General features: G+C 27.6%; 1 protein-coding gene across 1 annotated transcript in view; it reads left to right on the forward strand.

The window, feature by feature from the left end:
• The first annotated feature begins 1318 nt into the window (after positions 1 to 1318).
• The window catches only part of LOC100198134 (MORC family CW-type zinc finger protein 3), a 56952-nt gene continuing 31272 nt past the window's right edge, over positions 1319 to 26998 (forward strand). Inside the window, exons 1-6 of the mRNA XM_065793314.1 lie at positions 1319 to 1576; positions 4429 to 4501; positions 6667 to 6799; positions 19611 to 19629; positions 22378 to 22579; positions 22782 to 23065. Of these exons, the coding sequence (XP_065649386.1) occupies positions 1484 to 1576; positions 4429 to 4501; positions 6667 to 6799; positions 19611 to 19629; positions 22378 to 22579; positions 22782 to 23065 (804 nt within the window). The 5' untranslated portion in view covers positions 1319 to 1483. The remainder of the gene's footprint in view (positions 1577 to 4428; positions 4502 to 6666; positions 6800 to 19610; positions 19630 to 22377; positions 22580 to 22781; positions 23066 to 26998) is intronic.

A 26998-nucleotide genomic window follows, 5' to 3' on the forward strand; every position in this document is an offset into this window, starting at 1 on the left:
AACTGTTTATGATATCACTCCTAATGGGTGGTTGATAGTAGAACATTTACTAGATGGTTTATGGAAATATACTTACCTGTTGCTATTTCAAAAGCCAAAACAACATTGTTAATTGGGGATAATCTTGGTTCACATTTTTCTCCTGAAGTTATTGAAGCCACGATTCAACATAACATCAAGTTTATAACAATGCCCCCAAATGCAACTCATCTCTGTCAACCACAGATGTTGCTGTATTTAGAGGATTAAAGCAGTCGTGGAGGAGTATTCTTTTGAAGTGGAGAGTAGAAAGTCGTATCAAAGGAGCAATCCCAAAGGAACACCTACCTACGCTTTTAAATAAATTGAATAACACTTTGCGGCCAGAAGCTTTGATTAGCGGATTTAGAGCAACGGGGATCTACCCTATAGACAAAACAGAGGTTATAAAACGCCTTCCAGGAAAATATAAAGATCCTGGTAATAAAGACACCGTAATGATTCTTAATGAATCTATTTTAGATATTTAAAAAATAATTTAGGATAAGGCGCAAATCCTCCTGCAAAACGCAAACCACGTGGTCCAAAGGTGGAACCAGGTAAAAGAATTCATTGTTTAGAAAAGTCAATGCCATCAAGTTCAACAGAGCCTAACAACAACAAAGATAGTAATTGGTACTGTGCTTTATGTAACAAAAAGTGGGTAGAGTTAAGCAATGATGTATGGATTCATTGCGATAATTGCAGTAAACAATATAAATGAGGCCACAACACTGTCACCTCCAGTGTTGTGGCCTCATTTATGATAAAGATTATTTTTATGAGCTCAATATTGAAAATATCAACTTTGTATGCAGCATGTGTGAATCATTTGAGAAATTGAAGGATAGTGACAGTTGATGTGCTATTTTATGTAGGATAGCTTTGTAAATATTGTGATGCATGTAAATATATTAAAAAAACTAGGTTTTAACATGAACTGAATTTAAAAAAAAATTGTTCTATTTACAATAAACTTTCTGTTATCTGTTTGATCTTTAACAGTACTTTCCCCCATTGTATTATCGTAATTTAGCCTTAATTTAGGATATGAAAACGATGTGTAGTGTTCAAAGTCACCCCAAATCGGCTGTTCATTTTCACCCCGTTTCGGAAATACGTATATACTCGTGTAAAGCCAGAAAACTAAGGCATTTACTTCATAGTGTTGATCAGCCTTACAACTTTTACAGAAAGCTGAAAAGTATAATGTTCTGTTGCAAAAAAAAATAGTAGTGATTAGGCAAACAGTTTTCTTCCATGATGCAAAAATGTTCAAAAAGCGTTCATAGTCACCCCCATTCACGGTACTGACCAAACGGTAAACAGTGTTTAAAAGCTGATACTGACCAAACGGAAATTTGATATACCTCAGTTTTTACAAGTAAAGTGAGGATGCCATCATATTTCTATTTTTATTAAATTAAATTATAAGGAATTGTTTTCATAATTTGTCTGGAGAAGCATGAGTGACAACAATTTTGATAATCAAAATGACGATGATATATTACCTGCTACAATTCCGATTCAAACGAACACTGGATTGAGATTATCTGCGGTAGGGTACTTAAAAGATTTTCAATAGTCTTTATTTTGGGAGATTTATTGTTGTTTGTATTTTGTCTTTTTTTTTGTGGTAATAATTGTGAAGCAAATTTGATAAACTTGATGAAATTTGCTTATCAAGTAACCAGAAAAAATCGCAACCATAATACTAAGGTACTAAATAGCACCTAAAAAATGCAGTTAAAATTTGTTTATGTTATATAGATGTTAATTATAATTTATTTTGCTTTTTATTTTGTTTATATATAATTTATAATTTAAAAATATAAATGTAATTTAATTAAAATATGCAGTATTTTTCAAATTTGTTTTCGAAATGTTTATCTAAATTTTTTTTAAAACTCTATTGATTTGTATTCTTGATTAAAAGTTTGGTTTTAAGTCTTACATAAGTTCTAATAAATACTTTTAGGGTAATACTGTGTTAAGGTTAACCAATATATAAAAAAAGAAATGCTAGAAATAAGAAGCATTATGTTAGAAATAAGTAGCATATTGTTAGAAAGGTTATTTTATGCAGATCACAAAAGTTTTGTCAAAACTAAAGATCAAAAATGAGTTTATAGGTGTTTAAATGTAAAAAAAGTATTGTTTTATTTATTTTTTCAACTTTTATGATTTAAAATACTTAAATCTTAAATTACCAAGTTAGGGTAAACTATTACCAAAAGCAAACTGTATATAAAAAGAGCATCAAACAGTTTTTATTACTTACAGTTATTCATGCCTTTTTTAATTTTTGATTAATTAAAACTAGCTCTGATCAAATCGAAACAGGCTTTGCATATGCAAAAAGATGTAAAAAAGTTTTTTAGAAATCTGTGTTGATTTTTCAAAGTTTTTTTCCCTGGTTACATACTTGTGTGGTTTATAATGGTTTTTGAAATAATTTCTTATTTAAATATGATATGGAACATTACCCATTGTTTTTTTCCTACGTAATTTGCCTTCAGCACAGTTAAAAAATTCTGATGGCCAAAAAATGATGAGGTACACTTTCTTGCAACTGCCATTTTCGAATCTAAGTCAAGATACTAAAGTACTCCAATTCTTTAACTCTTGTGGATCTTGTTTAGTGCTTGTTTAGAACACTGCCATATGAAAAATAGATATGTTGACACACTTCAATTCTTGTTTGAGTTATATTTAGCTCTTTGTATCTCTGCGCATGTTTAATCTAGTGTATAAATCAACTGCTGAGATATTAAAAGTTGATGAAACTCTTATATATTATTTTTATATTATTTTAGTCACTTTGTTATTGGGATATGAAATAGATACTATAGAGTTTAAATTTTTTTTCATTACCACTCTAAAAATATATCAAATTATTCATGGTTTAATGTCACAATCTATCCGCAAATTTGGTTCATGGTCATGCCATAATTGCAAGGCAATTTCTACCAATTGGAATAATGTCAGAAGATGCCCTAGAGGCGCGAAATAAAGATTTCAAGAACTTTTGGGAACATTTCTTCCCAGTAAAGTTCTAGAATTTGTGAGAGAATCAGCTTCGGAATTAGATTATTTGTATAAATTATATATATATTATATATTATATATATATATATATATATATATATATATATATATATATATATATATATATATATATATATATATATATATATATATATATATATATATATATATAATTATATATATATATAAATTAATACAAACTTTGTTTTCTTTTCTTTTTTTCGTGTTTTTTAAATTATAATCATTTTTGGTATAAAAAACTAAAAATTTCAAATCCATGTTAAATTTTAAATCAAATTCAAATTTTAAAATCCATGTTATTAAAGTTTTCTTATTTATTTTCTGTTTGTGAAATAATTTAACTAAAATTTATAATAAAAGTAAAAATTTCTTAACTATAGGTAATTATTTGGACATTTAAAGATCTTTAGTAAAAAAAAAAAAAAAAAATTTATATAAATAATTTTGTCCACCATAAGTCTAATATCTGGCTTACTGTGCGCTCTAGCTAGAGCTGCAAAATTTGTAATATTTCTTCAAAATTTGAACAACAAATAATATTTTATATAAATTCATATTCATGTACATGCTCTTACATGCACGTATATGCGGTTTTTTAACTGAAAAAATAAACGATTATTTGATAGCTCAAATACAACTTTTAACTTGACTAGTCCTCCTGGAAATTTTTTTGCATATTATTAATTTTTGCACCCAGGGTAATTGCCCTTAGACCACTTCTCACAACACTTCTGTAATAAAGACAAAAAATTTATCAATAGTTATATAAAAAAGAGGACTCATGTTTGTTTTTTGGTGAATTGGTACTAGTGAGTTATGATAATAGAAATTTTTCTACTAAAATAAGTAATGTAGTTCAAAAATATGTAGTCACTGATACACAGATGTAAATAAAATGCACAGATAGTAACCAAATAAATCTATATTAACCAAAATGTTGTGTTCATTAGGATGTTGTGTCTAGGAAGTTATTAGATCTTTATGTTAATTTTTTTATTTCATTTTCATTTAAGTCATTTGAAAAAATATTAATTGACCTTGTACCCCCTCTCCCCTTATATAGTACCAAAGTGACATATCTATTGACAATATTTTACTAAAAATTTCTATATGAAAAATCCTTTTTACAGATTTTATTTTGTAGTTATTTTAGGTGCTCCCAGAAGTCCTTACGGTCTTATCACAGAGCACCGCAGGATACAGATACTACATAAAAAATTTAAACTGATACAAGTTTTATAATAGGCACATAAACAAGTTTCTGAATAAACTTATTTTAGCGTTTGAAATATCTAGTTAGCATTTTAAAAATTTAAACTTTTTTTTATATTTTTTTTATAGCTGAATCCAAAATATCTTCATACAAATTCAACCAGTCATACATGGCCCTTCAGTGCTATAGCAGAACTTGTTGGTAAGGTATCATAAGTCAAGTCAAATTTATTTTTACTTAAGTTAAGTTTTGATGTTCTATTTATTGTCACTTTTGTATATTTTTTAAAAATTATTTGATTTTGATTTTTATATAATCACTTCACTCATTTATGCACATATACAATTAGATTTGTTAGCTGCAGATATGTGGAGTCCCAAAAGGACTCTGGCTTTATATCTCAATTTTTTTCTGGTCTATGTTACGAGGCCAAAAACAAGGCCAAAGGCAAGAGTTTTAAGGACAAGGCCAAGAATAAGAGTTTCAAGGCCAAGGCCTATGCAAACATTTTTGAGACCAAAGACTTCAATTTTTGCCTTAAGTTAATGCCAATTATTAACAAAACTGTAAGTAGCAAGTGCTGTGCTAAAACCACATTTTGTAAAAATAGACCAAGTTTATGCTCAGAATTCAACGAAATCAATAAGAAAATATGTATTTTTTTTCAAGGCCAAGGGCAAAACAATTAAGGCCAAGGCCAACAGTTTCAAGGCCAAGGCCTCAATTTTTGGCCTTAAGGCCAGGCCAAGGCCAAGGACTAACAACTCTGCCAGCAGCTCCAAACATGTTGGTTGACTTATTAAGAAAAAAATTCACAAACTTTGTTGTTTTCAAACCTGGAGTCCTTTCTGCCATTATACCTAAGGACTCTGGGTTCATAAATTGATTGTTCCTCTAACCTAAGTCTAAGTCTTAATTTTTGTTCACATTATTAGTCCATAAGTTTTCTGTATTTTTAGAACTCCTAAATACCAAAAACTAGTAAGAAGTAATTTTTTTGTGAGTTTTAAATTTGGAATTCTATTTTGGGACTCGGCATCCTTGGTTAGCTGCCACATTTGTGATGAATGATGGTGCTACAGTTTGGTGGCTACTGGATGTTAAAATAGTTTGCTGGCACCAGTAATTTTAATATCCAGTAGCCACCAGTTTTCAATTAATAGTAGCAATTAGCTACAAAATTATGAAATATCCAGCAGCTGCTGAATATTTAGCTTAAATGTTTATAAATCTAATCTAAATCTAATGTTTAAAATAAAACTTTAGTTTACTCACTTTTATTTTCAACCAATCAATAATTATTGCTAGAAGGAGTAAAGTGAAGATTACATTTTAAAAAAGAAAATTTTTAAATTTTTTAAGTTTTATAAAATACATTCCTAAAATGTATTTCTTGTTATTTTATGTTATTCCTGTAATATGATGAACTCTAGAAATAGCTTCAATACATGTAATATGATAAACTCTAGAAAAGCTTCAACCTCATGATTTGGCTTATGAACAAAAGAACAAATGTTTACTTTTTGTGTAATTACAAGAGCAGACTTTTATTAGCTTGCATCATAATTAAATAAGTTCAACAAATTTTGAAACAGTTAGTTACTTTTAATGATCACTGTGTCCCTTTTATGATTGTAGCTGTTCCAACCTTAGACTTGAAGAGAGAAATCTTCAAACCCAGCCAAAGCTTTTTGATTTCTCAACTATCAAAGTCTCCAATGTTATAAAAAATTTTGCTTGTGTCTTTTTAATTTCCTCAGTTGGTAAAGCACAATTCTCCACATCCAGTTTTATCAAGCCCAAAACCTTTGGCAAACCAGAGTGCATTTGAAGCTGTTCTTAATGCTGGGAGCTTCTAAAGAATGTGGATGTCTTGGAAAGATTAGCCATGTAGCTTTCCTTTTTTTGGGTGGTTCCTTGATCTCTTTTCCAAAAAATCAAGTGTCCACCCAAAAAATGAAGACAAGCTGCAAAAATATTTCACAAAGTTCAACAGAAAAAAGTTTAGGGTAAATAAAGATACAACTATTATATGCTCCACCATGGTAGTACTAGTATCGGCACAAAGATTTTTCTGTGAAAAAAAAAGAAAAAGTGTTTGATATGCATTTTTTCATTTTTTTTTTCAATAGTGAGCTGATGATAGTAAGATAATATTAATAAACATTGCTGTTGAGTGTAAATATTGTCATGTTAAATCTATGACACCCTTAAAAGATAATAAATTAATCCAGAAAAAATATTGCCATATTAAAGCTAAACTTTTTATCAAACTAAAAGTGTATATATGTATAAAAATGTATATATATATATACATTTATATATACGCACACATAAAAATAAAAGCTAATTTAATTTTTTTTTAGACAATGCATATGACCCTGATGTAAAAGCAAGTCAGTTATACATTGATTTTAAGTATTTCAAAGATGAGCTTACCTTAACATTTACTGATAATGGCAATGGGATGGATATAAATAAGTTATACAAAATGATCAGGTATCTCTAAATTAAAATTTTGGTACTTATTTTGAAAATAAATGTCTTCAGAATATATGAATACTGCTTTGAAATCTTAAATCCCTTGTAGTTTATATATATATATATATATATATATATATATATATATATATATATATATATATATATATATATATAGTGAAAACTAAATAATTATTAATATATATTTCAATTACATTACTTAAAGTTTCACGCAATAGCGATCATCAGATGTAACAACAACAAAAAATAACGACAAAAATTATAGACAAAAAATGCTATGGAGTGTCCGCTTTGATGACATTAAAGTTTTTAATTAGAAATTTGTTTTCATGGCGGCATTTTGACACAAGCTCGGTTCGTTTGTTAAGCAAATTTAATGGTGATGTAATAATTTGGTATTTTTCTGTCAAGCATAAATTGCAAAATTTACCACCAGGTTTGAATGGCTCCGCTTGATCAAGAATATTCCATTTTAATATAGGTTCGAAAGTATTATTCTTGCATTCCCACACAAATTTTGAAAGTTCATTGGAGTTGGCCTTACTTTCATAAACAAAGGAGTTTTTATGTTTATACCATCTGTCTTTGAAGGTTTTCTCAGTAAGCCCAATGTAATAATATCCTTCTTTTTCTTGGTGAGTTTTTACGTTACAAATATAAATAAGATTTTTTGTAAGGCATTTTCCGTTGAGTGGGCATAAGGTGGTTTTTCGACAATTGCATAATTGATTGGCATTTTCATGAGATTTAAATAATATCTTTTTATTATGAGAAGTAATAATACTCTTGATTGAAAATTGCATCAGCAAATCTGTCATTTGACATGCCTAGCTCTGACTATTATAAGCCTGAGAACAAAGTAAAACAAGTTATCAAGAAAATTTATAAAATAAATATAAGTATTGGAAAAAAACCACCATCCCTGTCTGTCTTAGTTGATGACTTTTCTTACCTGATTTTTGACATGATTGGTCTTAATAAGCAACAAGTTAAAGACTAGCTCTCACTTCCACCAAACTATTGGCATACCCAATCATGCTTTAAAAGTTTTCAAAAATATGGTGAAACTTTGATATTTGTAAATGACCATTCGGAACGGTGTATGTGTATGATGGCGCAGTATATTCAAAGACATTCTAATGAAACTGAAAAGCCGCATCTATTATCCCTATCTTCAAAAATTCTGGGGAGCGATCTGATTTGTCTAACTACCGTCCCATAAGTCTTCTTCCTATCATAAGCAAGGTTTTTGAATCTTTAATTAACAAACACTTAATTTCTCATCTTGAATCTAATAACTTACTTTCTGACCATCAATATGGATTTCGATCTTCTCGTTCTACAGCTGATTTGCTAACAGTAATAACTGACAGGTTTTATCGTGCATTAGATGAAGGTGGAGAGGTTAAGGCCATCGCTCTTGACATTTCAAAAGCGTTTGATAAAGTTTGGCATGCTGGTCTTCTCCATAAGCTTTCTTCTTATGGTGTATCCGGCAACATCTTTAAGATCATTGAATCCTTCCTTTCCAATCGTAACATAAAAGTTGTCCTCGATGGACAACACTCTTCTTCTTATTCTGTAACTTCAGGGTTTCCTCAAGGTTCTATCCTTGGCCCTATACTCTTTTTAATTTACATTAACGATCTTCCAGATATTCTCACATCTAAGGTGGCATTGTTTGCTGATGATACTACCATTTATTCTTGTCGTGATAAGAAACCAACACCCTCTGATTGCCTGGATGGGGCATTTGAGCTTGAAAAGGATCTCACTTCTGCTACAGCATGGGGCTCACAGTGGCTAGTGAACTTTAATTCAGATAAAACTCAATTTTTTTCAGCCAATCGTTATCGCAATAATTCAGATCTTCCTATATTTATGAACGGTGATGAACTCGATGAGTCACCTACTCTTCATCTTCTAGGATTAACTCTTACTTCCAATCTTTCTTGGAAACCATATATCAAATCAGTTGCAAAATTAGCATCTGCTAAGGTTGCATCTCTTTATCGAGCTCGCCACTTTCTTACTCTGGATTCTATTCTCTATCTCTATAAATCTCAAATCCGGCCTTGTATGGAATACTGTTGCCATATCTGGGGCGGATCTTCTAATGATGTCCTTTCTCTTTTAGACAAGGTGCAAAAACGCATTGTAAACATAGTTGGACCTGCTCTTGCAGCCAACCTCCAACCATTATCACATCGTCGTAATGTTGCTTCTCTTTCTCTTTTCTACAAATACTATAATGGGCACTGCTCTAAAGAGCTAGCGTCTCTTGTGCCATCTACTAAAATTCTTTCTCGTGTTACTCGTCATTCAATTAAGTGTCATCCTTTTTCTGTGACTGTTCCTCGAACATCAGTTCTTTGGAATTCGCTTCCTTCATCTTGCTTTCCTGATTCATATAATTTGCAATCTTTTAAATCATCTGTCAATCGTTATCTTGCTCTACAACCTTCATCTTTTCTATTACAGTAACTTCCAACTTTAATTAGTGGCTGCTTGCAGCCTTGTTGGAAGCGAAGATGTTTAAAAAAAAAAAAAAAGAAAAAAACAAAAAAAAAAAAAAAAAAAAAATAGATTGCTCGCTGTAGACAAAGTTCGATCTGTATTCAAATCACTAGGAAAAAAATCAAGTAAATTTTCAAAGATTAATTTAAATAATAGGCTTGGTGTGATGCACAAAAAGATAAAGAGATAAACATTATTAATGTTAGTTGAATGTGTTTCTATCATTTATAATATTTTGAATATACATTTATCTTTATGTTTATTCTTTTCAATAAAAATAAATAGCCGTTTTTTCAATATATGTAAATGGTTGCCCCTCGTCCATGTTTTGGAACAGAATAGAGGGGTTCTTTTGTGTTTATATATACAGGGCTTATTTATTTAATTAGGGTTATTATATTGTTTAATTAGTTAGAGTTAATATATATATATATATATATATATATATATATATATATATATATATATATATATATATATATATATATATGTATATATAAATATATATATATATATATATATATATATATATATATATATATATATATATATATATATATATATATATATATATATATATATATATATGTATATATATACAAATTTTCCTGATTTTCAACACCATGAAGCATAAATTTTTAAGGGGTAATAAAAAAACCATACAGTTTTAAACTAAAATATAGTCCTATATATAGTAAGTAAAAAAAAAAAATTGAAAAAAAATATATTTAACCCCTTCCTCAAGAGTTCCGATAATGATCATTTTTCGGTAATTTTTTCTCTAAATTAATGGTTTTAGGAGGGGAGGGGGGTCAAAAGTGATCCAACAGCATTCAAACTTTTTGAGGCTCATTTTTTATATATTTGCCCCAAGTTTAGGGGTTATGGTTTTTTTTTTTCAAAATTTACTTTTTATGACTCCCACTAATATATATATATATATATATATATATATATATATATATATATATATATATATATATATATATATATATATATATATATATGCATAAGAAACGCTTAAAAAAAATCATAAAAAAACACTAAGTTTAATTCAAGCTAATTCAGCTGTGTTTCTTTAGTCAGGATGCTCAAAAATTCCAATACCAATTTGTTTACGGATAAAACAATCTTTGTTTGCAGTTTTTTTTTTGTGATTAAGTTTTTTATATTTTTATGGGCTTTGAATCAAAATACATGAAATCTACCTATATGAAACTGTGTCCAAGATAAAGTTTTATGTAATAAAACTTAGTTAATTTTTTCAAGGAACATTTATTGGTGTGATACTTAACAGTTTACGGAATTGCATCCCAGAATAAGAGCTTCTTTGCTAAGTCATCTAACAAATAGTGAGGTCTCCTGAATGATATCAATTTTGCTTAAAATATATAAAAAATATCTGAATGATATCAATGATATCATCACTGAAGCATACCTGTAATCATAAAACAATGTAAGGAATGTATTGCCAAGAATCTGCATAAAAGAAGTACTGCACTCTACATGCATGTATTTACCAGGGACCAATATCCTTAGCAGTACTGCGCCCAACTTGTTTCTCCGCGCAGCGGCCTTGTTCGTCAAGGTTTGTGTTTTGGAGTTATAAATTGAGAGAGGGTTGTAACCACAACTAAAGTAGGCTCCTTGACTATAGTGGCCTTTATAGCCTTGAGGAGTTGAAGTTAAAAAAAAAAAAAAAAAAACTTAGCATAATAAGATCCAAAATAAATATTTCAATGCATACATATACATTCTATTGCAAGTAATGACTACCAATCAAAAGGAAATGATACATTGTTTTCCAAGATTCAATTCTTTCTTAACTCTATTAACTGAACCTAGAAATGTCACATTTCTCAGCGATCTCCCTCTGACTGTAGTGCTGCTCCTTAATCAGTATTTGAAGTTAAGTCTTTTACTTCACCAATTTTAGGCTATAAAATCAATTTTTTTCGAATAAAATACTTATACTTCAGTCAAATAACGTTCACCTATAATCATTAAACACAAACAGTTTAAAAGACATAGATGTAAATAGAGTAGAGCATTGAAATCTAATAATAAACACTTTTAGCAGTTTTTAACAGTATTTCTAACGGTTTGATAAGGTCTGTATGTGCATATATATATATATATATATATATATATATATATATATATATATATATATATATATATATATATATATATATATATATATATATATATATATATATATATTTATATTTATATTTATATATATATATATTGTTGTTGAACATATGATAAAACAGAGTGTATTATTGTCTGTGAAATATGATGGATGAAGTGTTAAGGTTTTGGTCTAAATGCCACATGTGTAATTGTAAAAATAGAGGAAATAGTGACAAGAAGTTTGTATTAGTATTTTTAAAAAGTCATGTTTAAAAAGTTGGGTTAATAGGAAGCAAAATATATTCTTTAAAATATTGTATAAGTTATTTAACTGAGTTAATGAATGATTAAATATTGAATAGAATGATTAGGTCTCCCTAATCAGCAGATCTTTTTTCTATCAGACATTAATTAGTTGAATTAAAAATAATCTAAAAAACTTATCCTTTTTTATGTAAAAGATGTGAAAAAAACTTATTAGTGAATGGCATAAAATTGACTTTGACAAGTTGGTTAAGTCATTATGTAGAATGACAAGGATATATATATCAGTTATTGTCTCCAAGGGTGATTAATAGGTAAGTAAATAATAAACTAATTTAATGGGACTTTATAATAATTTTTTTGTAAACCTAATAAATAGGAAGATACATACAGTTTATATAAGTTTTGTTTTCAGTTTTTCTCCCAATAGTAAGTAAATCTTTGATGTCTTATATCATATCATTTGAATAATTATCGACAGTATTATATATATATATATATATATATATATATATATATATATATATATATATATATATATATATATATATATATATATATATATATATATATATATATAGTTCTATAAATTGTAGCATTTGGGAGTATGGAAGGTAAAAAATGGTTTTTTTGTCAACAAATACGTCACTTTTAATTACTTTTGACTTTTGTCCAACATTTTCGTGTTGTCAGAAAGTTAAAACCATTAATTTAATTACAAATTAATTGTTTTTTAAAAAATTGAAAAAACGCAAATTTAATTGACCAGAATGTTTTTAAAAACATTCTGAATATTTTTAAAACATTCTGAATGTTTTTAATAATATAAACAATGTTTTTATTTTTATTTTTTTTAAATAAAATGTTTTTATTTTTATTTTTTTTACTGTAAATCATGCAAGGAGTGTTGCTACATCGACTATCTTATAGCCTGACTCGCAACAAAGTGCTGCTACATCAACTGACAAATAGCCTGACTCGCAACGGAGTGTTGCTACATTGACTATCTTATAGCTTGACTTGCAATGGAGTGCTGCTACATCAACTGAGGGTTTAGTTATGGCAGGCAGTCTATCAAGTATTAGATAGGGGTTATATATATATATATATATATATATATATATATATATATATATATATATATATATATATATATATATATATATATATATATATATATATATATATGTATATATATATATATATGTATATATATATATATATATATATATATATATATATATATATACATACATACATATACATACAAAGTTGTATATTTAGCTGAGTAATATGCAAGAAGTAATGTGGTATAGCAAAATGTCTTGCCCTGCCTTTGTATAAATGCCTAAACATATAAATTGTATGAATGAATATATATATATATATATGTATATGTATATGTATGTATGTATGTATGTATGTATGTATGTATGTATGTATGTATGTATGTATGTATGTATGTATGTATATATATATATATATATATATATAAATCTTTATATTTATAAGTATTACATTATAAATCTTTATATATAATGAGTTCAGTTATTTTGTTACAATTATAAGTTCTAAATTGTAAAGACATGAAAGGATGTCATAAAAACAAAAAGCATGCTTTTTGTTGTTGTTGAAAGTCTAAGGATGATAGAGCAGCATATTAAGTCATTTCGTGGATGATCTGCTCATTATGCTAAAACAAAGTTCAACAGTCTTTACTTTTCAGAAGATTAAATTATTTATAAAATGTACTGCATGTTTAAAGAAAAGTATCCTTTAAAAGATGTTTATGTATAAAAGATATCATAAAATTTGAAATTCAAAATTTAACTTTTTATTTGGATATCCTAAAAAGAACGCTTGCTCATTCTGTGATTATAAAAACTAGAAAATAAACGCAATAGATTTTTAAGATTTAAATACCTTGTGATTCTGAAGCTGCTAATAATTTGCATCATTCAATCAGACAAAAGCTGAAATTTTTTATCAGAGGAAAAAAGCTACATGTCTACAAGCTTAGCACACTTTTGACTGTGATCTGAAATGCCCAAACATTTCAATTCAAGATTGCAACGAATACTTTACTTTTTCAACATCACTTTTTAATTAAAAAATATATTTTTATTGCTATGATAAAACTGGAGGCAACAAATGGTCTGATGATATGCTCTATGCTTCATGATTTTTTTAATTATTAATTGCCTTAAAACGCCTTTTTAATTATTAATTGCCCTTTGTATGTTGAAAAAAATAAAAACTGGATAGTTTTGCAGCTCTTTTATTATCTAGTTCATTAATTAGAAAGATTTAAAAGCCTGATTATTTCATTTTCAATTAGAGATCATTCCTATCAGGGTGTAAACTAGCCCTGTGGGTCCCCGATAAATGCAGTATTCCCAAATGCTCAAAAAATTTTAATTCCCAATTTAAAGTAAAAAAAATCCCATTCTCCAAATAAAGTTTACCAAATTAAAGTTTAATAATTCTAAAAATTGCTGAAAATTAGTTTTTTTTAAAAACTAATACAAAAATAATGTAAAAAACTCTAATTTATTAATTGCGTAAAACTTGAAATAAAATCGCCGTTATAGGTATAACAACATGATTACATAACTGCAAAAATGTTTCTTAGAAAAATCTTCTTGAGAATCGGAATTTTCTTAGCAATTTTAAGGATTTACTCTACAACTTGCTTGTAAAATTCATTTCTCAAATTTTGTAAATATATTTTTGCAATGCATTCCAACAACAGCAAATATTATATAAAAAAATAGCAAGAAATAGAGTAGAATATAAAAAAATAACAAAATTGATTGGTTAACACCCACAAATACTATTTCTTTAAAAATCTTGCCCTTAAAAAGTTGGCTGAAAAGTTAAATAACTTATTAAGTCTTACTGCAAACTCTACTTCAAGTAGTACATGTGGTTAGTCAACAAAGATATTGAGAAGTCGCCCATGTTAGATACTTTCGAAAATTCTATCAATTACAAATATTACGGTAAGTCTTTAAGTTATTGTTTATCTTTTTTTTTTTTGGTATTTTATATCAACTGAATTACGTGATCGCATTGACTAAAATCATTTTTAGTCAATGCGATCGAAAAGACCACCTCCGAGATATAAGTTAAATACAAATATGTTTTATATATATGAATATAACAAACTGGTACTAGAAATTTATTTAACAAGGAAAATAGATTTCTTTACATTACTGCTTGCTTTTATTTAAAAAGTAAATTAAATATGTATATTAAAACATAATTTAAATTCCTTTAATAACAAGAATGTTTTTTTTATTACAACAAACTGGTACTAGAAATTTAAAAAACAAGAAAACTGGATTCACTGCTTGCTTGAATTTAAAATGTAAAAGCAAATTTAAATGTTTGAATGAACCATAGTCATAACATTTTATGACTATGAATGAAAAAATAGTTATTGGTATTTTTTGTTGCCATGATAGCGTGCAAGCACTTGAGACCAATATATATTTTTAATTAAACGACATATATCAAGGGCTATTCTAGATCCTCTTCGACAGCGTTGAACATATATATATATATGTTCAACATATATGTATATATATATATATATATATATATATATATATATATATATATATATATATATATATACGTTGAACATATATATATATATGTTCAACATATATGTATATATATATATATATATATATATATATATATATATATATATATATATATATATATATATATATATATATATATATATATATATATATATACACACTGTATATGTGTATATATATATATATATATATATATATATATATATATATATATATATATATATATATATATATATATATATATATATATATATATATATATATATATATATATATATATATATATATGATATTAGTGGTGTTCAAAAAAATTAAATTTCTAAAGCACGAATACACAACAAGCTAAATTTGGGGCAAATATAAAAAAAAATCAAAAATATTGAGATTTACCTTGTGCTCAAGCGTCAAAACCCCCTAAAAATGCCCCAAATAGTACCCTCGTAGCAAGGCTTTGAGCACAAGGTAAATCCTAATATTTTTAATTTTTTTCTTTTAATGTGCTCATAATAATCTGAACTTTTTTTTTAAATTGATGTGTATCCGTGATTTTTCTTAATAGTTCTTTAAATTGAAAACGATTTTATGCAAAAAATAATTTGTAAGTTATTTATATTCACATTCTTTGGTTTATTAATTATTAATGTTTCTTTTGTTATTTGATTTGTGTACTTAGTTTTCATTTTTTTTTGTTCTCACTTAATAAACATGTTTATTACCTGTCTAAAAGTTGTAAAAAGAAAAAACTGACAGTTGTAAATTAACAATAATTTATATTGCAAAATTCTGCAGTAAACATTTTAGTTTCATCTCATATTTTGAAATTAATGAATGCCATTACTTTTAAAATAGTTTTAAAAGTTATAATAGACAGTGAAACCAACAATACCAAGTAACGAATTTGTTTTGAGCTTTTTTTAATTTTAAATATCTAGTTTAGGATATAAGATTATAGTTTATAATGTGAAATCTTATGACTATAAGATTTCACGTTTTACAAGAGCAAACTCAACCTGAATATTTTTGTTATTAACTTTAGTTGATCAACTGCCAACTGGATTAGATATTTTACAACACATAGCTTTTAATTAGTCGATGCTTTCTAAACATCAAAAAAGTTAATGATAATTGCATGCTCGGTAAAAAAAGAAAATACAAGAGCCTTTTTTCTGAATTTAAAAACTCTCCTCTCATTGCTCATTTTTCTCCAATTTTTCATTGGTTTTTATTTTGGGTACATTAATTTTTTATTTTATAATTTATGCTGTTTAGATTTCGGAGAATACAAGAAAGAGAAATCCATCTATAAAAAATGCTGCTAAATCAGAAGAAATAAGTTCAGAGTTAGAATTTGGTACGGACACCAGCGAAGATTCATCCTTTGATTCCGATTTTGAACCAGGATATTGGCTTTCTATAGAGTCAAGTAGTCTTATAAAAGCTGAGATCCCAAAAGATATTATTTCTGGTAATGTTGCTCTAATTGCCACAATTACTGATATTTCTCTAAACTTTTTGACAAAAGTTACTGCTGCAATCCTTGATAGTTCTGTGGTTGATCTTACAAATGTAAATTGCATTAGGTCAACAGCATCTAGAAAGATAAAACAAACAGCTCATGAAATGGCAGTTATTGCTAAAGAAGATGTCGAACTTAGCGTCCAAACTTCTCCCTATCCATGCATTATACATTTTGACGGAAAGACACTTTTTGAAATTAATAATGGAAAAAAATTAAAGCATGATAAACTTGCTGTTCTGGCAACTATTGATAATGAGTCCCATCTTCCCGGAGTTATGCCATTACCCTCTTCATCTGGAGAAGATCAGTACAATGGTGTAATAAAAGTCCTAAAAGAGTACAATCTTGAATCAAAGATTGGATTTGTTTTATTTATCAGTATTTTTATTATCCTTATTATACCATCTTTTCTAATTAATTAAGTTTTTAATTTCAACTTTTGTTTGTTATTAGTATTACTTTCAATTGCCATTTTATATAAATAGTTTATTTAGATCAATTTTAATAATTTTTTTTCTTGTAAAAAATTTATTTTCCATTCCCGCTGCCTAATTGACATGTTTGCTATTGATTTCTTTTAATTTTTAGTGCCCATATGCTAATGTGTGAAATCCGTCTTCTAAAATGACTTTGTTTTGATACCACATCAAGCAATACAGAAATACATAAAAGATCTTTAATAAGAATATCTACGGAGTTAAATAAATATCTAATTCTTTTAGCTTGCAGACATCATGTTTCTGAGTTGAGAATCACACACTTTTGTGAGGCTATAACAAATAAAAAAACTACGGCCCCCGATAAACCTTTGTTTAAACATTTCAAAAACTTGTTTGAGCAACCTAATTTTGAGTACAACCCATCTATGTTAGTAAAATTTGGTTGGGAAGAAATCAAAGGAGCTGTTGTTGAAAAAGCTGCTACAGAATCTCTTGAGTATTGTAGATCTTACTTGTTGAGAAATAATATTGTAAGGGAAGATAGAAAAGAACTTGCAGAGCTAGCTATCTTTCTCTTTCTATCATTAAAATTCGAAAAACTGAAGTGGTTCTTCATGCAAGATTTCTCGGGAAATCTATATATTATTTAAAAATGCAAATTCTTTCAACTTAAATTGATTTTATTCAAAAAAATAGGGAACATATTAGGTAATAACTGAATTTATAGCTTGTTTTTATGCAAAGTGGTACCTGCATTCAAATGATACAATCAAAGCTCCTTTTATGGATGTAACTGCTATTCATCAAATGCATCAGTATAAAGCAGTATGTGCAGAACCATTTGCTGTTGATGCTGTGTTGAATTCTTTATTTGAATATACATGGTATCTTGACTCAACTCTGATTCCTTTAGCCTTGCTGGATGATGGTGTTGCACTCAAAGAAAAGAAAAAAATTGCTGCTGCAATATTATCATTTCCCAAACCTAAGTCATGTTACTTTAAAACTGAAAATAAGCAAAAAAAAGATATAGAAAAATTGTTGAAAATTGAACTTAACATTCATCAGTAAATTCCTAGCTTAGCTTCTTTGGTTGATGAGTTCTCCTGGTTAATCTTTGATATGATCGGAATAAAAGGTCAACGAATTGATGATTGGCTGATCTTGCCACCTCAGTATTGGCACACGCAATCAATATAAAAATTATTTTTAAATTTTGCAAAAAGTATTGTTTGTGTAAACGACCACGCTGAAAGGGCAATTGGAATGATGCAACAATTTGTTCACCGCTACAAAGACGAGGAAGAAAAACAAAAGAGGCTTATTGCTGTGGACAAAGTCGCTCAATTTTTAAGGCATCAGACAGTGAATCTTTATTAACCAAGAAACAAAATAACAAAGTTATAAGCAAGAAAAGAATCGCAAAGAGACTACTTAGCTTACGCCCCAAAATTCAGAAGATAGCTTGAACTTTAGTATTTATATTAAAAAAATATTTTTTAAAGATACAAGTTGCACGTAATTTAAGTTAGTATCATTCAATCTACCTATAAAAAAATGTTTTTCTAAAAAGCTAAACACAAATAAAATGAGAACCAAACAATGTGAATATAAACAAATAACTATGAATTATTGTCCATTCTTTTGTTAAATGCGCATATTTTCGTTTTTTTGCATAAAATCGTTTTCAATTTAAAGAACTATTTAGAAAAATCACGGATACACATCAATTTAAAAAAAAAGTTTAGATTATTATGAGCACATTAAAAAAAAAATAATTAAAAATATTAAGATTTACCTTGTGCTCAAAGCCTTGCTACGAGGGTACTATTTGGGGCATTTTTAGGGGGATTTTGACGCTAAGGTAAATCTCAATATTTTTGATTTTTTTTTTTTTTGTAATCGTTTTTTTTTTATATTTGCCCCAAATTTAGCTTGTTGTGAATTTGTGTTTTCGAAATTTTATTTTTTTGAACACCCCTTATATGATATGGTAATATTTATTTTATTTATATATAAATATGCATACAATTTGAACACCCCTAATATGATATGTTAATATTTATTTTATTTATATATAAATATGCATACAATTTGAACACCCCTAATATGATATGTTAATATTTATTTTATTTATATATAAATATGCATACAATTTGAACACCCCTAATATGATATGTTAATATTTATTTTATTTATATATAAATATGCATACAATTTGAACACCCCTAATATGATATGTTAATATTTATTTTATTTATATATAAATATGCATACAATTTTTAAAGTTGTGCTTATACCATTTTTCAACTTATTTTTAGTTTTGGCTTTTGTGAAAAGGTTAAACTTTGTTTGTTTTTAAATTTTAGACTTATGATGATTGTTGTTGCAATATTTTAATTTTTTTTGTTGTCTAGTGTTTTGTTTGGTGCAGTTTGTTTTAAGCATTTTGTTTTTATTTTGTTCCATGTGTTAATTTCATGATTTATTTTTTTTTTCATTTTATATTGTTGTAATATTTCTGACTTTTTATTTTTATTTATCATTTTTGTTTTAAAATTTCTGACTTTGGCCTGACTCTAATCTATCTTTCCAAGCTCAAATGCCTCCTCCAAGCAATCAGAGAATGTTGGTTTTTTATTAAAACAATAATAAATGCTAGTATCATTAGCAAACAATGCCACCCTAGATGTGAGAAATATTGGGAGATCATTAATGTAAATTAAAATAAGTACAGGTATAACATACCTGTTATATTCTTGCACTTCTGCAAGACTATAACAGGTATGTTGTCTGGATCACAAATTGTAGAAGAATCTAAGCAGGAAATCACTTCAGGTACAGAAGTTTGAGTGATACGAATGAAAGTTCTTGAAAACAATTCAACATTGTCTTTAGGTGTGGCAACAATATCTGAATCATGCAAGATAGCTAGATTAACTGATTTGCTCTTATTATAGACATGTTGTTAAAGATTCTCCATAAGTCTTGGAAGCCTAAATTTTTTGTGATGAAATACTAGATTTTGTAACCTAAGAAAATTGAAGAAAAATTGTTTTGGTGTTAGATATGGAAGTAATGGTTACAATTAGAAATTGCAGCAGTACAACTAAAGAAAAACCATAGAGAAGAGCAAGGCTTGACTTGAAATTGTAGAGAGGGCGTAAAAGATTCTATGACAGCCTGAATCCAAAAAGTTACAGAAAGAAAGAAGCACATTTGTCTGCAGGAAGATGAAAGATTTCTACCCAAGGGCCACCACAAAGAAAATTACGAAAACAGTCCCAGTAAGGTTCATGGTAGTTGTAAGAGGTATGGTGATAGGGGGATTCTGATGGTGAAGTAGAACGAGATAATAGTTTTAGAGAAAAAAAACCGTGATCAGAAGAACCTGAGGGTGAATGTGGAGAAACTGAGCACTGACTAGGATCAAAAACTAGACATAAGATAAGTAGAGAAGGTGAATGATTCAGATTGTCTGGAAAGCGAGTTGGAAAGTGACTATTTGTGTTAGAGATAGAGAAAAGCAAAATTTAGGGGCCTTAACATCTGCAGAGTCGCTGACACTAGAGCCAAGCCATTCAGTGTGATGAGCATTAAAGTTACCAACAACAATGTTATTTGCTGAAGAATAAAGAGAAAGGGCAAATTAAATTTGATCAGAAATAACATTGAAAAAAGTGCAGTCTTTAGATGAAGGAGAGCGATATAGAACATAGTGAAAGTTGATAAAGTGAAGTTGAGCTAAACAAAAGCACATAAAAGAATAGTCTGTGGATGAAAACCTAGTTTCCCAACAAATAGGTGAATTCTTGCAAATGTAAATGCCCAGGCCAAGCATGGAGTCTTTACAAAGTGCTCCAAAAAGGATATCAAGATAACATACTGGGACACCATTCATGCACATCATGGTACTGTTAGTACTCTGATACTTTACAGCTGTTGATGGAATCAGCCTCTCTGAAAGCTACAACAGAGTTTGAGAAATTTAACTACCAACCTGCCTCAGAACCATTAAACTGAGTTTTAGAGCTGTACCCTTAATAGGAGATTAGCAAAGCCTATGCATTGAGTCAAGAAGATCCAGCATTGAACATCCTAAACCGTAAACAATGTATTATGTATATATCTATGCCAGCCTAATAGATGAAGAAAGGGTGCGAAGCTGGTCAACTTATAGAATCTGTTGATCCATTAAGTCTTTGCCTAGGAGGCCTTCTACAAGACAGTAGTCAGATGCATTTAATGTCTGCCCAAGATAAATATTTTTATCAAGACCATCTCTAGCCTTTACTCAACAGAGAGCCCAAGACAGGGGTGCCATTTTTATTTTAATTATTTTATGAATTTTAATAAAATATTCCTTTTTGCTGTATTTATTAAATTTTTTTTGTTTAGAACTTAAACATGTTTATTTTGCCGTTTTTATTTTTAGTTTTTTAGAGTATATCTCAAGCATTTTTTGTCACTTTTTTAAAAAAATTTAAATAACAAATAAAAATAAATTTTTAAAATTGCACAATTGCTATCTAGCATTATTAGGCATTAAATTTCAAATGGAGAAAGACTTTAGTTTGATAAAAATGTTTACTTGTATTTAAAATTTTTCAGAGTATATTTTTTTAAATAAGTCAAATACCTTTTTATAATTGAATATTGTAGAATGTAGCGGAAGATAATAAAGTTAAATCAGAGATTTAAAGTCTCTAATCCCCAATCTAAAATATCATACATTGGTTATTTTGTTATAAGAATTTTTTAAAAATTTAAAGAAAATAAAGTTGACTTAATGAAGTTTAGATGTTTCAAAACAGGAGCTTCAAGATTTCATATTCTGGGTAGAAATAAGGAGTAAATACTTCGAGTTTATTTTAAGATCTCATATTTCTAGTTTAGATTTCTTTGATAATTCCATAACATACATTATTCTTTATTATATAGTATATCTTTAATTTAAAAGCTATATTCATTATTTTTCTTTCCTCTATTTATGGGGATATTTTTTTAACTAAGTTTTAATACTTAAATACTTAAATTTAATTTATCATTTTAAAAGTTTTAAATTTAGTTTATCATTTCTTGAGTTAGGTGACAATCAAAGGTCATATGCCTGTTGGACATTATGGAAATGGCTTTAAATCTGGTTCAATGAGACTAGGGAAAGATGCTTTAGTTTTAACAAAGTGTAAATCATCACGATCTATTGCTTTTCTATCACAAACCTATTTAGAAAAAGTTAAAGCAGATACTATTATGGTGCCTATTGTTTCGTGGGAGAATGGATCAGAATGTAGCTTTTTATATGTTTTAATATTTATATATATAGTTTAACTTAGGTCCTCACTATGTAAATTATACTTAGTTTCTCGAAATTATTTATTTACTTTTCAACTTACTCTTTTTTCTTTTCTTTTTTAAGTTATTTTTGATTATATATAAACTTGTTGTGTAATTCTTTTTCTGTTTTAAAAGTATTGTAAATTTTTGTTTAGGCATCTCTGAAAAGAATGCAGAAATTTGTTCACTGCCTGCCATCCTCAAATATTCTCTGCTTAACTCACTTTCAGCTATTGAAAATGAGTTTACCTCAATTACCTCAACTGGAACAAGAATCATAATATCTAATTTACGTAAAGGTAAAAATTCTAATACTGAATTTGACCTTTCTGATCCTACAGATGTTTTAATTCCAGATGACGATAGTAACTCTGCTGAAGGTCGTTACAAAAGAGAAGAGAGACAAGATCATATCCCTGCTTCAGATTATTCACTTAGAGTACAGTTTTTTTAATTTTTTGATTTTTAAAAAATAAAATTTTACTCTTACTTAATATGGAGCACCTAAGGAATAAATTTTTTTTAGGCAATGATTTAACTATAAAAAAAATTTATGATTTGATAATACAAACAGACAACCTTACTATATTTTTAACAATAATTTGACTTAACTGATTGCTCTGTTATTGAAAATTAATTTGTCAAGGCATCATTTTGTTCCAATTAAGGCAACCAATTTCCTAAATTGTAACACTTTAATTTCTTAATTGCAACAGCTTGCTTCTTTTTAAAAAAATGCCCATTAAAATCAACAGAAATCAATTACTTTAAAATTTTCATCACTTTACAGGGGCAATTTAAATAATTCATTCAAAACTTATAATAGGATTAAAATTGCCTATGCAAAATGAAAATCTACAAATATTAAATTGTACAAAAGCTTTAACTATTATGACATTCTTTTATTCTATTAAATAGAAATCACTAAATTCTTTTATATTATTAATTAAACATCACTAAATATTGTTTTTGAGGTTTATGATTGTAGCTATTTATTTTCAAACTGCGCCTAAACTATTTCTTTAACCCTTTGGTTTTCTCACTGATTAAGTAAGAAAAACTTTTTAGTTCTGATAAAAGAATTTTTATACTATTTTAAATCACTATGATATCACTAATTCACTATGATATCATACTTGCAGCAGTTTATAAGATAAGTTTAAGTTGTTACTTGCATTTTAAATTTTTCAAAAACATTTTTGCTAAAAAAATGCATAATATAGCCGATGGAAATTTTATTTTTAAAATAAATCCGAGTTTTCCAATTAAGGGGCTGCTTTAATTTCAGAAATTCTCTTCTATTTATATGGTTTAGTATTTGCCGAGAGAGAAGATGAAGATCAGACGGATATGTAGTGTGACTAACAAGACAAGAAAGGAAGCCATAATCGTAGACAGATCTTAGGAATAATGATTGTATTGAACAAGGGTTGTGTTGAATAATAAGGATGTTGAGTAATGAGGATGCAGATGATTTAGGTGTCAGCATGTAGAGAGGTAGCAGATTCAAGAGAAAAAGGTAGAGGTTTAAGTATGAAAACTTAGAGAGTGTGCATATGATGTAAACAAACTTTAGTTAAAGAAAGAAGATGCTTAAGGTTGTTTATATTAGATAAACAGCATAAATTGGGAAGGCTGAAACGATGATGATAATCATGATGATTTTCATGATGATATGATCATTATCATGATCATGATGATTTTTATGTATATATATATAAAATAGAATAAATAAAAACATGAATTTCAAATAAAATTAATATATTTTTAGGATGTATGAATATTTATGCAGCATTCAACCCCGGTCGCTTACTAATCATACTTTTGTTTTAGATTCCAGATCTTTTTTGTTTATGTATTAAGTTCCTTTTACATTTTTTACTTTTCCTTGCATTGATAACAAATCCAGGTGCCATTATGGCCTAGTTTGTTTAATTGTTACACTTTGCAGCATTATATATTTTAAAAATCATTTTAAAATTTTTTTTTTTTTTGTTTTTTTGTTATTCACCTCCTCAAGGCCAAGAAGGCCACTACAGATGAGGAGGCTACTTAATAGTGGTTATAACCCTCTCTCAACTCTATAACTCCGAAACACGAACCTTGAGGAACAAGGCCGCTGGGCGGAGAAACAATTTGAGCGCGGTACTACCAGGGACGTGGTGGGGATCGAACTCGGAACCTCTCGCTTATGAAGCGAGCGCTTTACCACTACACCACTACCGCATAATGCAACTTTCACATCAATTTCAAGGCAATACTCCTGTTTAGGAGTATTTCTTAAAGTGCAAAGTAAGTAAATCTACTAAATGCAAAACCTGCAACTTTATTGTGAAAATCACAAGAGACTGCATGTAAGTGTGATGCAAAAGTATTTAATGATTAAATATAAAATGAGGTTGTCATTTTATTTTCTTCAAATAGTTTAAGTTAGTAAATATTGAATTAAGCTATGTGAGCCAACTATATCACATCTGCTTTGCACATACAATGCATTTAGCAGTTTATGATATTTTTTTTTTTTATTCATTTATTCAAGCATAAAATTAGGAATTACAAATTTAATTAAAATAAAATGATTTACAAAATTAGGTTGGGTGTCACTCATATAGTTAAAAGTAAATCAATCGACATCTTAATAAAATAAACAAATAAAATAAAAAGTAATAATATAAAGAAATTTACAAGAACAATATTAAAAAATCCGAAATCAGAACAAAAATATTAAAGGAGTAAGGCTAACAAGAAAGAAAAAAAAAAAAGAGAAAATGAACAGGTAAAATAAGATAAGTGAGAACAAATGAAATCACAAATTAAATAACATAAGTTCACAAGGATAGAGTGAGAGAAAACAATTTCCGTAGACAAATATAAATAAGCAAAATAACTGCTAACTCACATAAAAAAAAAACCCTATATTATGTTACATATATTAATTAAACAAAAGTAAATAGCAAGATATAGAAAAAGCAACAACAACTAAATTGACAAAGAAAAATGCAAAAAATTAATATATATAACATTATATAAAAGAGTTATTGGAAGTAATTTTAAAATGGGGATTAACATTGGACTATTCAAACATTATTGCGGCTTTAATGGTCTATTTAACTTTACCAATATCAGTAGCATCAAACGAAAGAAGCTTTTCTAAAATGTGTTTAATTAAAAGCTATTTGAGAAATACTATGGCAACAAGATTTAAATATTTATCTGTTTTATTTATTTAGATTTAAATCTGTTTTATTTATTTAGATTTAAATATTTATTTAGATTTAAATATTTATCTAATTAAAACTGCAATTTAAAAAAAATGTAATTTAAAAAATCGTTAAATTTAGATAGAGCTATAGAAAATTTTGCCCATTTAAAATCTTGCAGAAAATTATGAATTTAAATTATTACATGATATTGTTTATGACAAAATTATTTTCATGTGCATATTTGTGTTTTGATGTAAAATATAATATAATATAAGTTTTCAGTTAAACTATTTTTTATAAGTCATTACTTTTTTTTTTAAAGTACTTTGTTAGAGGATTTAGGGGCCAGGGGCAGGGGCCTCATTGTATCTGCTTGCCTTGGGGCCTTAAAACTGAAGTTACGCCTCTGTATTGGTTGCAGATTAAATTTTAGTTTATTTTTTTTTGTATTCCAAGTTTTTTTTATTTCAACTTGATATACTTTGTGTGAAACCAACAAAAGTTGAAGACCTAAACAATAGTTTTCTGTTTTAAAGAAAAGTTTTTACAGTAATAAATTTTTCAAAATATCCTCTGTTAAAAGCAATGAATTTCACAAAAGTATGAAAAATTTGAAATTCGGACATTCAGGATAAAACTCTTTTGGACTGAACAACATTATATATAAACAAGAAACATGTTTAGCAGATGAAACTCATTATATGATTTGGTTAAATGTTTTTTTCAAATGAAGGAGTTCTTTTAAATTGCACTTTACATATTGCCGTCTCCAAAGTTGCATAAATCTATATATACTATTATTGCAATTGTATTTAGATTTAGAACTACATATTCTTAAAGATTTAGTCAAAGCTTTAGAACCAGCAGTAGCACTATGGCATCAAGACTCAAACTTACAGAACAAAAAATTATAATTAAATTTTAAAAACAAAATGGATGGGAAATGCATATTTAATTCACTTTACAGAATATTTCAAAGAGCCTAGTTTTAAATTATCTAAAACTTTATCTCTTTTTGCTATACAAAATGTTTAGCTTTAGCTTAAATTATAGCACTATTAGTACAAAATGCTTCTTAAAATGTTACTATGGAAATGATAGCACCATTAGTACTTTATGCTTTTTGGAATGTTACTATTAAACAATTTTCTTATAAAAGTGTCTACATA

The sequence above is a fragment of the Hydra vulgaris genome, chromosome 03, assembly GCF_038396675.1.
Source record: "Hydra vulgaris chromosome 03, alternate assembly HydraT2T_AEP".
Taxonomy (NCBI): Eukaryota; Metazoa; Cnidaria; class Hydrozoa; order Anthoathecata; family Hydridae; genus Hydra; species Hydra vulgaris.